Source organism: Haliotis rubra, unplaced genomic scaffold (genome assembly GCF_003918875.1).
Source record: "Haliotis rubra isolate DU_JTF1 unplaced genomic scaffold, ASM391887v1 Scf503, whole genome shotgun sequence".
Lineage (NCBI taxonomy): Eukaryota > Metazoa > Mollusca > Gastropoda > Lepetellida > Haliotidae > Haliotis > Haliotis rubra.
In genome coordinates, this window is record NW_025767195.1 from 426917 (window position 1) to 438975 (window position 12059).

The 12059-nt window shown below is 39.7% G+C and overlaps 1 protein-coding gene across 1 annotated transcript in view; it reads right to left on the bottom strand.

Moving 5' to 3' along the window:
• Positions 1 to 322: 322 nt before the first annotated feature.
• The window catches only part of LOC124291964 (centrosomal protein of 192 kDa-like), a 59562-nt gene continuing 47825 nt past the window's right edge, over positions 323 to 12059 (bottom strand). Inside the window, 7 exon segments of the mRNA XM_046729048.1 lie at positions 323 to 2833; positions 5325 to 5383; positions 5640 to 5763; positions 6284 to 6381; positions 6559 to 6681; positions 7700 to 7795; positions 9902 to 9981. Of these exon segments, the coding sequence (XP_046585004.1) occupies positions 2704 to 2833; positions 5325 to 5383; positions 5640 to 5763; positions 6284 to 6381; positions 6559 to 6681; positions 7700 to 7795; positions 9902 to 9981 (710 nt within the window). The 3' untranslated portion in view covers positions 323 to 2703.

Sequence of the window (12059 nt, forward strand, 5' to 3'; positions counted from 1 at the left end):
ATCAGACAACCTAATTTCTTGAAGTTTTGCAAAATGAAGGTTTGTCCATGATAAATTCAATTTCATTGCATTTCCACCTTAAGCCAGAACATTTTTATTTCTTGTTTTACGGATCTGCTGGTCATATTCTTTTCAAGAATAAGAAAAAAAATTAACATTAATTTTCCCCGCTGAAAAAATTAAATCCTCATGTTTTTATTGGCCCAAAGTGCCAAAACACTTTTTTTTATTGTTTTTTGCTCCATACACACTTAATACATTGCCAAAAATAAATACTTTTAGTATTTAAAAAGAATATTCCTTTGACTGGTGATTTTTATTTTTCCCTCCTGTTTTTAGTTTTTCTGAGGACAAAAATCCGTAAAACAAGAAATAAAATTGGTCTCGCCTTACAGTAAATACTACAGGTATGCACTTATAGTTTTAGAAATCAACATGCAAAATTGAAATTATTTTGATGATGCATGACTGTAACGTAATGTGGATATCCACCATTCAAGCACATACAAAGCCCTTGTTCTTCTACAAGACCACACCTGCTCTCTTCACAAGGATGTGAACGTATTTCTCAGCAACAGGGGTACACATTTGTTAAAGCACACATAATTGAGATTCTTCAGCATGTCATATTAGTCCACACCATCATTTCTACATACATGTATACATGGAATGTGTTCAGTATCGCGGCTTACAATAAACATCAGATCAGCAAGAACAGAACTACCGCACACTTTAAATGTCAGGGAAATGAGACAGTGTTTGAAATAAGCGTGTACAACGCAATGTGATATAGTCAGACTTTACATCATCTTCTAGGAAGTAAGGCACATACAGTATCAGGTAGCAATGGTAGTATGTTAGTAATGCTGATGATAACAAGATATCAGGTAGCGTCATTGGTATTTTAGTCATGATGTAGCATGTTTAAGAATTTACATTATGAAAAAAGAGTGAGTGAGTGTGTGAGTTTAAGCTATCCATGGCATGACAAGCAAGTAGACTGAAATATGCACCGAATGTGGAGCATGTATTGGTTACGCATGCCGGTGTTACCTTGTGTTTGGCAGTGAATACTCGATATGTCACTGACAATATCAGCCACTGGAGACAAAAATCGATACTCATAAATCACACAAAACATGATAACATCGCAACATGATTCATGACACAATCCAAACAAACTTTCATGCATGTATATTGATTTGAATCCTAAGTTTGGAGGAAAATTGAAGATTGTTTTCTAGCAGCATACTGTAGATAACCAAGATGAAGGAAATGTATTGACGGACTTCCTTCACATACAGGGATGACAACAGGAAAATCTATTTTCAGCTGAAAACGTAATATTGTGTCATCAAAGTGAGGGTTTCTCAATGGATTTAGACGATTCACAATTAAACAATTTGAAATAAAATCAGCGGAAATCCGCAGATCAGTGGAAAATTGCCATCCCTGCACTTCTCTATTGACACTCAGCACTGCAAGAACACCGACCTGACCTTGCACGTCATACATAGCACAATGAGAAACAAATAATCAACACCAAATTAAGTACATGTACACAGCAGTAAATGAGTGGTAAAACAATGAATAAATGAACAGACTAACGAACTAATGAAGAAAGAAATACCTATCGAGTCCACCCTTCATTTTTCACTAAGTTTATGTAGTGACCAGTCCAGTTCTTACATCAGCGAAATGCACGGATAATTCCCTATGGTATTTATCAATGATTTACTTCTTTAAGCCACATCTCTCAGCTCTAGTTTCAATGAAGGCAGGGTGTATATTCATTTCAACTTACTGAACACTACCCTGATATGTTGCTTCTATTTGTAATAAAGAAATCCTTCATCCATACACCTTGTCCTTTAGTTCTCTAACTTCTATATGCCTCTCCAAGAAGTCATTTCAGCTTGTTTGTTCTGATGAAGTTTAAATCCTTAAGCGAACCAGTCTTCACTTGAAAGATCTGTAGAATCGTTCCTGTCTACACTTAACCACACACTCATACCAGAGACCTGTGGGTAAATAAGTCAGCATGCCAATGCCACACTATACAATTATCCAAATGTCTTATTAAAATAAAAGACTAAATGACACCCAACTAAACATCAAACAATACATCTTTATACAGAATTATCCATTAATGATATTTTCTATCCATTCATCGGGGCAGTCCAACATTCAACAGTTTCTTTGGATCGCAACACTTTCAATGGAAGTACACAATTATTTAACAATATTTCGTTGGCAGTATCTTTGGTTACCATTCGTTATGCACCATGTGAGCATTTATGCACCATGTGAGCATGCATAATGCACCATCTAAGCATGCATAATGCACCATGTAAAGGAAAAGGTACAAAATATATAAAGAATCATAACTTTGTTCAAAACGTGAACACTTTTTGACAATACCAACTTAAAGCCGGGTACAAACCGTTCTGGTGCAACATAAAATACAGCACCAACACGATTCTTGCACAAAGGCTTTACAGTTGACAAAGTCTCATTTTAAGAAGATAATTCTCACACCACTCTTGTTTTATCTGTAAATCACAATATTTTGAGCACTCTCATACACCGAATGTTGAGAATCGGTGAGTATTTCATAACGGCAGTGGGTACAGTCAGATGATGTAATACACATAATAAATGCTTAAAATCAAGCATGGTCTGTTTTGGCCGTTCTTCATTGTCTCAGTTGCTGTGTCCCTTGAGCTGCGCGCTGACGCTGTAACCCAGATCGATGCGGAATACAAGCACACCGTCAAAGGAGCCGCGGAGAGTTGGTTTAAACTCAACAGGATACTTCAGCATCTTTCTAGCACTGGAACAGAATTTCACACGTAATAATCAGTGAAGTGTGTTTATTCGTATTTTAAAATGAAATATTGGCAGGGTAGTCTGGTGTTCCTAGTAGACAGACACATCTGTGTCAACAAGACTTAATTATGATGACAGAGTAAAATTAGTCTGGCTCGACTGATTAAATTAACTGATTAGTAAGCCAGACAGTCTGGTTACAATTAGGTGTGCTGCAATTTAAAACGTCCTAATATAAACTCACATGACTGGATCTTGTCTCATTAATGTCATAGTTCTTTGTGAGTGAGTGAGTGGGTGTCAATAGGGTTTAACGCCATACTTAGCAACTGTACACAATCAGGGATGTCACCATATATTGTAACATTAATAAATGTTAAATCTCGAAGCGGTATCAACACAAAAGAATGAATATCAATATGTTGTTAATAATTCACTGCCACAAAAACAGTTACAATTGTTATTGTTACCATGGTAATGACGGACAATAAGAAGGCAGAACATGCAATATTTAATTGATGAGCATAGTTCATATTCACCATTAAGTTGATTAATTGCACGTCTGTCAATAATCTTTTATCAAAACACATACAGATAAAACTTTTATGGTAACAATAGACAAATGAACAGATCATTATACTCCTGAGTCGATATACTGATATGCATCAATGAAAGGCATTTTCTTTTTAAATTCATGCTTGTAAATATGACTTGAACCAGGACAGATGGAGCTGGACCCTGGGACTAACATAAATATTGCACTGATTGGAAACAATTCAGTATTCACCCAAATGCGAAGTATAACATGAACGACACAACTAATTCCTTTGTCACTTCCTAATACAAGCCATGAGTGACATATCCTGAACTGAATACAGAGGTTAGCGGTAAGAAGAAAATCTATCTAACAATACAGTATGAAAAGGTGTCTCAGATGGCCAGCAATGAACGTTAGGCTGATATACCTGAAATGGTGTTTTAAGTGACGTTGATAAATCAGAGCGAGGACAAAGATTGTGTTTCAGGCCACAGCAGTATTCCTGGTGTGTCTTTTGTTTGTTGTTTAACACTATACCAAGCGTCATTTCACTTATAAGACGGCAGTCTGTAAATAACCTGGACCAGACAATTCAGTCAATGACTGATATAAGCATCGATCTCCATCAGTGAGCCTGACCACCCAAACCTGTTAGGGTCGCCTTTCATGGCACAGGTCTCCAAATAAGGACAGTATCGGCGTATGTACGGACAAAAAATATACAAGATACGGTAGGCAAAAATTTGAAGAAAAATGTAGCAGATACGCAGCAATGGTGTACAGTCGATCATTTACAGACGTATATATCAAAAACATATCAATCTGATTTCAAGCAGTGTCCCATATTTGAATTTACATGATAACGACACATTAGGGCTTCCCTTGTCGTGTTTTGGAAATCCAGGTTGTTAAGGAAACCACATACTGCAGTGAATCATCTCGGTTAAATTTGATTGGTCTGGAGCCCTGCTGACAAGCCTGGATTGCTGCAGTTTCCTTGTGTATTGAAAAATACCCATATGTTTCAAGGTCATATGTTTGTGCTCTGTCACGACAGTGTTATGTGGCCCAAAAACTCATGCTGACGACCTGAATCAGAGCAGTCTGAGCAGTTTCTTATCACATGAACTGTCTCGATCATTATCAAAAAGAAACTGGAGAACTAATACATGTAGAAGCATACAATATTGTCATGGTACTTCCTTGGGTGCCATTGTACAACACAAACTTAGTGCTAAGACTACCTTAAGTCTGTGTTAAGGTATGGAGTTACAGTCACCTTAGTGCTAAGACTACCTTAAGTCTATGTTAAAATATGGAGTTACAGTCACCTTAGCACTAAGACTACCTTAAGTCTGTGTTAAGGTATGGAGTTACAGTCACCTTAGCGCTAAGACTACCTTAAGTCTGTGTTAAGGTATGGGAGGTACAGTCACCTTAGTTCTATGATCGCTCGGCACAAAGGCACCCTGGATTGTTTAAAAGAAAGTTTCAGCAAAACGTACAAACCAAAAGATGTTTGTTGCGTACACTGCACTCAGCAATATTTCAGCTGTACGTCAACGAACTGCAAATAATCCAGTCAGAAGCAGAATTCCAGTCGTCAATAACATGAGCAGCGATTCAGGGCATGAGGACAAAACCAAGTCACCAGTCGACAACATGACCCATTTAGTCACCTCATACAAACAAATCTTGCAGAGGAACCATTCTAACTGGGAATCCCCAACAAAAAGATCCAGAATAAATGGTGTGGCCCTATCACTGACTGACTGAGTTTGGTTTTACGCCGCTTTTAGCAATATTCCAGAAATGGGCTTCACACATTGTACCCATGTGGGGATTCGAACCCGGGTCTTCGGCGTGACGAGCCAACGCTTTAACCACTAGGCTACCCCAACGCCCCTGTGGCCCTATCAGTATTGGGTACAACAGACCAGCTCCTGTTCATACTCACCCAATAGTGAAGGTCTTGTGCTTGACATAGAATGGAGGCTGTGAAGGAATAACCTCAATCTGGAAATGGAGGTGACGACAATATGTAAATGATGGCTGATGGACTCAATCAAAGACAGGTGGCACTTTCAATCACACTATATTTTTCACCTGATTACTTCAATTTGATAAGCTCGATAAAAAATGACAAAAGCAAAAACTCAAAGACATTTCCAAGCTAATCATGAACTTCACTGCACTTTAAAGAATTGTTACACGCAATATCTTTTGACTCAAGACTGGTGATACCAAACATTGAACAACCCCATCAACTTACCTGATGGGCCTTCTCGGAGGTGTTCTGGAACTGTACTTTGACCGTGACTCTCTGCTCAGCATCACATTCCGCATGAACAACAGACTGTATCAACTGGATTGGTCTGTCACTGTTCCGCTTCACACTGGAGGCACATAAACACATGTCTTAAGCCCTTGAAAATATATTCATGTCAAACCCTTCTGCAACATTGCTCCAGGTTGCAGAATGAGCTATTATCCACTTGTACTATTGAAATACATCAATGATGTAGCATTGTTCCAGGAATAACTGGATTGTCTGGTCCAGACTCCATTCTTTGCAGACCGCAGCCATATAGCAGGAATATTGCTGAGTGCGACGTAAAACTCAACTCACTCACTCATTGTTCCAGGATGCAGAATGCAGACTCCCCTAGTAATGTTACATAGCATCAGCATTATTTCAGCCATATAGCGACATTTGCCTATAGAAAAAGCCATGGGGACCATGTGAACTTTCCCTCCAAGTTAGAGTGACCATAAAGATTACAGACGAGTCCAAAGATTTAGCCAAGGGGTTCCTTGTTGGTATGGTAATCCCAGTATTATGCGCCTGCAACTCACGTGAATGAACGGATGACAGCTTACAATGTCAACACAGTTACATTCTCCCCTTGAACGTACCTGTCTCTACTGGACCTCTTGCCCTTGTCTGAGGCACTACTGTGTCGGGCAGTACTGGTCGGCTTCTCTGGACGCACATCTTTGTCCACCTCGACACCCTGCAACATAATGACTCTAGTGCAGGGATATAACTAGGGGTAGACCACTGACTGTTCGTGCATCATCACTTTAGTTGTTAACAAAACAGCTGTGGCATAACAAAACAAACTGGCGTGAAGACAGTATTGAGTATTGACAAGCACCGATTAATCTGTGGAACTTTGTGGACAACCTACCTCTCCTGTGAGATGCACCTTGAAAGTGAGAGAACTTGCAGCGACAGATGACTTGATCTTGCATTTAACGTCCCAGTACTGTGTGAATGTGCCGCTAGACTGTGGGAAGAACACCACTGGCACCTGCAACATTTGTTAGTGGGTCAGTTTTCTCAGGGTTAATGAATGCAAGTACTTTTGCATTTCAAAAACTCCAGCAAAGGCCAGACTGCATATGGATTCACTGCAAAACTTTTAGAATTCTACTATCTTTGGGATGGCTTAACAATTGACAAACTGACTGGAGCTCATGGTAACTTGCATTTTTTACTATTTTCTTTTCTGAAGGTTTTCTTAGGGCTCTGGTTGGTAGAATACCAAACACCAACAAGAAGACAAAGTCATCAATATCCCCCGCAACGGCAAAATACTCTTTATGAATATGTCTACTAGTTATGATTATGCCAAATGTTTTGGAGTGTATACAGCAAAATGGAAGGAGAGTATTGAAAGGTTTTTAAGATCTGCTCCAGAGAGGAGCACTACCATCAAATTCAGTTGAAGCCTAACTTGGTGCCATGGAAGGATGACATCCTCATAGCCACAGCCTAAGTCACGTTTCCATGGAAACCAAGAAAAACTAAATTCATATTTGGGTCTAACCCCCAAAAGGCACATCTAGGGATCATGCTTGTACCAAGTCAGATGAAGCTAGCATGTATAGTTTGGGAGATCTGCTCCGGACAAGATGACATAATCATAGTCACAGCCTAAGTCATGTTTCCATGGAAACCGCAAAAAATAAAATTCGCATCTGGGTCTAACCCCTAAAAGGCACATCTAGGGATCATGGTTGACATGTGTACCACGTTTGGTTAAGCTATCACCAATAGTTTAGGAGATATGCTTCGGACAAAGTGTGACGGACGCACGGACGGACGGATGGACACACAGAACTCGTTTCTATATCCCCCGCAACTTCATTGTTGCGGGGGATAAAAACTATGAAATGTGGCTTAACCTGAAGGCAATGGCAGGATCCCAGCAGTAAACGATAGGTCACGTTGTTCTCATTCAGTTTACATATTTGGGGCTAAGCTGTCAATACAAGCACATGACCAGTGCATGTGTGGTACTTGGAAAAAGGCTATGGACAACCTACCTTGGCAGTTTCCCTGGGCTTGAGCTGCCCAGACTTCTCCGTGAACTGGAAGACAGCATAGGTGACACGGTACACGTCACTGCTGTGGTCAACTCCCTGTACAAAACACACAACAGTCCAACTATAACATGCAAGCCAAGCAAGAATTATGAGGGTCCGAGTTAGCTGGGTTTTATAACCTTTGCATGAGTGAGTTCCAGAAAGTGTAACGTTTAACCGTACTTCACTCATATCTCGATATTATCAGAGTAAAAGAGATAAGCTACAAGACTGGGCTATAATTAACTTGATTTGTTGACAATAAAACCTCGCAATAGTTGAATACACTTGCACAGAGCCACCTAGCACACTGATATCTCTGATAGTTTAACATAGACTCACATTAGTTATAGTGCCAAGATCGACTAGTGCCTGTGTACCCTGATGTTGTAAGACAGCAAGCTTAGAGACCAGGGTGCCGTTCCACTAACCGATCTTATCTAAGATCAATCTTAGCAAGTTACGCCAATTTTACAATCGTCTTAGCTAAAAGTTACACCCGTTCCACTAACCGATTTTAGGCCCATTGTAGCCGGTCCCGATCTTACGATCCGATCCAAGCTTAGATCGAGACTCTTTTGTGCATCAGATAGAGGAATGCGAGGCACGAGTTATCTCCCTTTGCATAGTCTAGCAAATGATGGAAGTAGTTTACGAACCAACTGAGTGAGTGAGTGAGTTTAGATTTACGCCGCACTCAGCAATAGTCCAGCTATATGGCGGCGGTCTGTAAATAATCTAACTAAGATGCATAGCTTTCACTAATATGAGCGTTCATGTTAGTTAACGCTATGTATCTTAGCTATAAATAATCGAGTCTGGACCAGACAATCCAGTGATCAACAGCATGAGCATCGATCTGCGCAGTTGGGAACCGATGACATGTGTCAACCAAGTCAGCGAGCCTGACCACCCGATCCCGTTAGTGGCCTCTTACGACAAGCATGGGTTACTGAAGTTCAATATTCTAACCCGGGCCTTCATTGGTATTTTTCCAACCAAGTGTAAACGTGGAGAAAAAGGCTGGAGCAAAATATTAGGGTAGTGAGCACCTTGGTTTCAGGTGCAAGCGCGTGTGAACGCTTTGGTATCAGGCATAATATAATAATAATAAATGCATATTTATAGTGCGCCTATTCCACATCCTGGGGCATGCTCAAAGCGCCATGTACAGATAATTTACACGAGAGCATTTACAGCCGAGATTGTAAGTAATAAACTGAGAACAGGTTTTAAGTCTGGACTTTAAAAATGTCAATTGTGTCAGAGCTTTTAATATGTGCCTGAATAACACGCGGTCTGCCTTTAGAATCCCCCACCAAATATGCGCAGTGAAATCAAACATATTTGTATCTTTTTGCTTCAGAACATTGTTCACTTCATGGCTGTCCCTATTCTTAACCATGACGTTGCAATATTGTTGTACAATACAAATGTGTTACACCGACACGCTCGGTTGTGTTCCCATGACGACAGTGGTCAGACTGGCCTGACATTTGTAAGGCTTCAGTGCAGTGTTTGTTTACATCACAGAAATATACAAATTCATTTCATGGGGGATTTTAGGGGACGCTCACGGTGAAATGCTCGCTCTTATTTTTCACATAGAATAGGAAAGCCACCATTTTGGTTTCTCTACGATTGATTTTAGCTATCCTAAGTTGGTCATGAGCAACTTAGACTTTGAATCTTAACTTTACGATTGACTTAGGTAAGATTGGTTAGTTGAACGGTATGCCGATCGTAACGTCACGCTAAGATTGGGATTTTATGGGTTTACTATTGGCGTAGGGCTAAGATCGGTTAGTGGAACGGCACCCTGGGCTTAGATTTTCGAAGCTCTCTTAGCGTTAAGATAGTTGTAAGTTAATGTTAACGTATGGCACTTCGACTAGTTTAGAGCTAAGATTGCTTTGAAAATCTAGGCCCAAGGTCCTGATCCACAAAGCGTTCGTAACGTTACCACCTATCGTAACCCAATGCTATATCATTGGCGTAAAATGACGTGGTGATACGAACGCTTTGTGGATAGGGTCCTAATTATCCCATCCTCTCCTACACTATAAGAATCAAGATTTTTGTTGAAAACCATTCCCTTAAGGGTACCATATATGGAACATTTTGCCATTGCTATGGTTACTGCAACATCATGAGGTTACCCACCTTGACGTAGGCCGGGGCAAACGAGGAAACATTCCAGGAGATGGGATCATTGGCAGTGTTGGTGAACTCCAACAAACTCTCTGGAAGACATAAAAATACAATGATGAAACACCATGTTGACTACAAAGGAATCTAAAAAGTAATCACCAATTCAATGTTTGAGTTTCTATGATAAAGGACAAGGAATGACGGGGAGACGTTTGGGCATACTGAGAATTGAAAATTTAAAGCAGGTGAAGTGAAATGGGTTGTAATGCTGCATTCAAGATTACTCCACATATCAGTGACACGTGTCTGTGATTGTCTACTTTCCAGTCGAATGCACATTTTCACATGTATACCCAAATCAGACACAGTATATTGGCTTCGAAATGATCAGTCTGTGTCCTCTTAAAGCAAAGCACCAGGCAGGGTTACAACATGTACCATTCTTACCACGACACGACACGGATTCAAACCAATCAGCTTATGCTAAATCACAGAGGGGTAACTTCTAAATTAACACAAGAGTCATCAGAAGATGACATATCCCCCCGGCCCCCACATCTTTGAAAGAACAAATCATCTGACAGTTAATTAAAGTCCAGCTTGATTTTACACTAAGTGCAAATCGTTTCCATGGAAATGATGAAAAATATAAATGACAAAAATCTGCAAATGGCAAAAGGCACCACTTCAAGATCTGCCTCACATAGCTGCCAAGTTTTACTGAAAGATATTAAGAAGTTTTTGAAACGAAACCCACCCCTCCCATTTAAGACTAAGTCTAAATCGTTTCCATGGAAACCTAGAAAAATAAAAAAGACAAAAATCTGTAAATAGCAAAAGGCACCACTTTGGGATCTGCCTCACATATCTGCCAAGTTTTGCTGAAAGATATTAAGAAGTTTTTGAGTTGTGCTCCGGAAACGAAACCCACCCCTCCCTTTTGAGCCTAAGTCCGAATCATTTCCATGGAAACCGGGGAAAATAAAAATGCCAAAAATCTGCAAATAGCAAAAGGCACCACTTAAGGTTCTGTTTGATATATCTACCAAGTTTGTTGAAAAATATTGAACGGTTCTTGAGTTATGCCTTGGAAACGACTGACTGAGTTTAGTTTTCGACGCTTTTAGCAATATTCGAGCAATATCACGGCGGGGGACACCAGAAATGGGCTTAACACAGCCTTGGAAACGAAGCCCACCCCTCCCATTTGAGACTAAGTCCGAATCGTTTCCATGGAAACCGGGAAAATATAAATGCCAAAAATCTGGAAATAGCAAAAGGCACCATTTAAGGTTCTGTTTGATATACAGTCAAATCCCGATGAGTCGAATGCCAGTGTCTCGAATATTATGCATAACACGAAGTACCTGTCGGTCCCGACCATTCCCTGCTATTTTTGTCATCATTTGATTTCCGGTTACACGAATTCGTCTCATAAATACACACGATGACTCGAAATGGAAATTTGGTCCCTTGAGATTCAAACAATAGTAATCTTGTATACATAAGCCGAAGTCAGTCAATGAGAAGTTAATTGGTGATCCAACTACATGTAACTGATCCAATTAACAAACCAGCGTGGCTCGCACCTTTCCGCTATTGTCGGGTGAGTTCAAAAGGCAGATTAGTGATTTTACGGAAACGGAAGAATTGGCACATGACATTGAGTTAACTCAATCAAATCGGTTATTACTATTCATGATCTGTATATCGGTTCCAGGTACAAACAACGAACATTTTTCCCACTTGGCAAGCGTCCGTGAATTTGTGGATAAATGTAAGGGAAATTCACAGAAACAAACAATAATGTCAGACTTTTTCCAGAAGTGAGTTCATCTTTTTGTATTAATAAGATTCAAGATGGCGGCATGTACAAGTATATCTATCGATTGCCGATAGATTTTGTTCATGGATTTTAAGAGGTAAATGTATTTTGTATTTTTATTGTGCTAGTATTGAAATGTGTTCTCATTTGTATAATGTTTGTTTCCATTATCCATTATTATCCATTATCTATGTCACTAATAGATATGATGTGCTGAATAAAGGAATTGTTCAATAATGAATCATCTTTTTTTTCTACCCTCATAGACATACCTATGTCTCGAATACATCGATAAGCCGAATCTTTTACTTGGTCCCCAGCGATTCGACTCATCGGGATTTGACT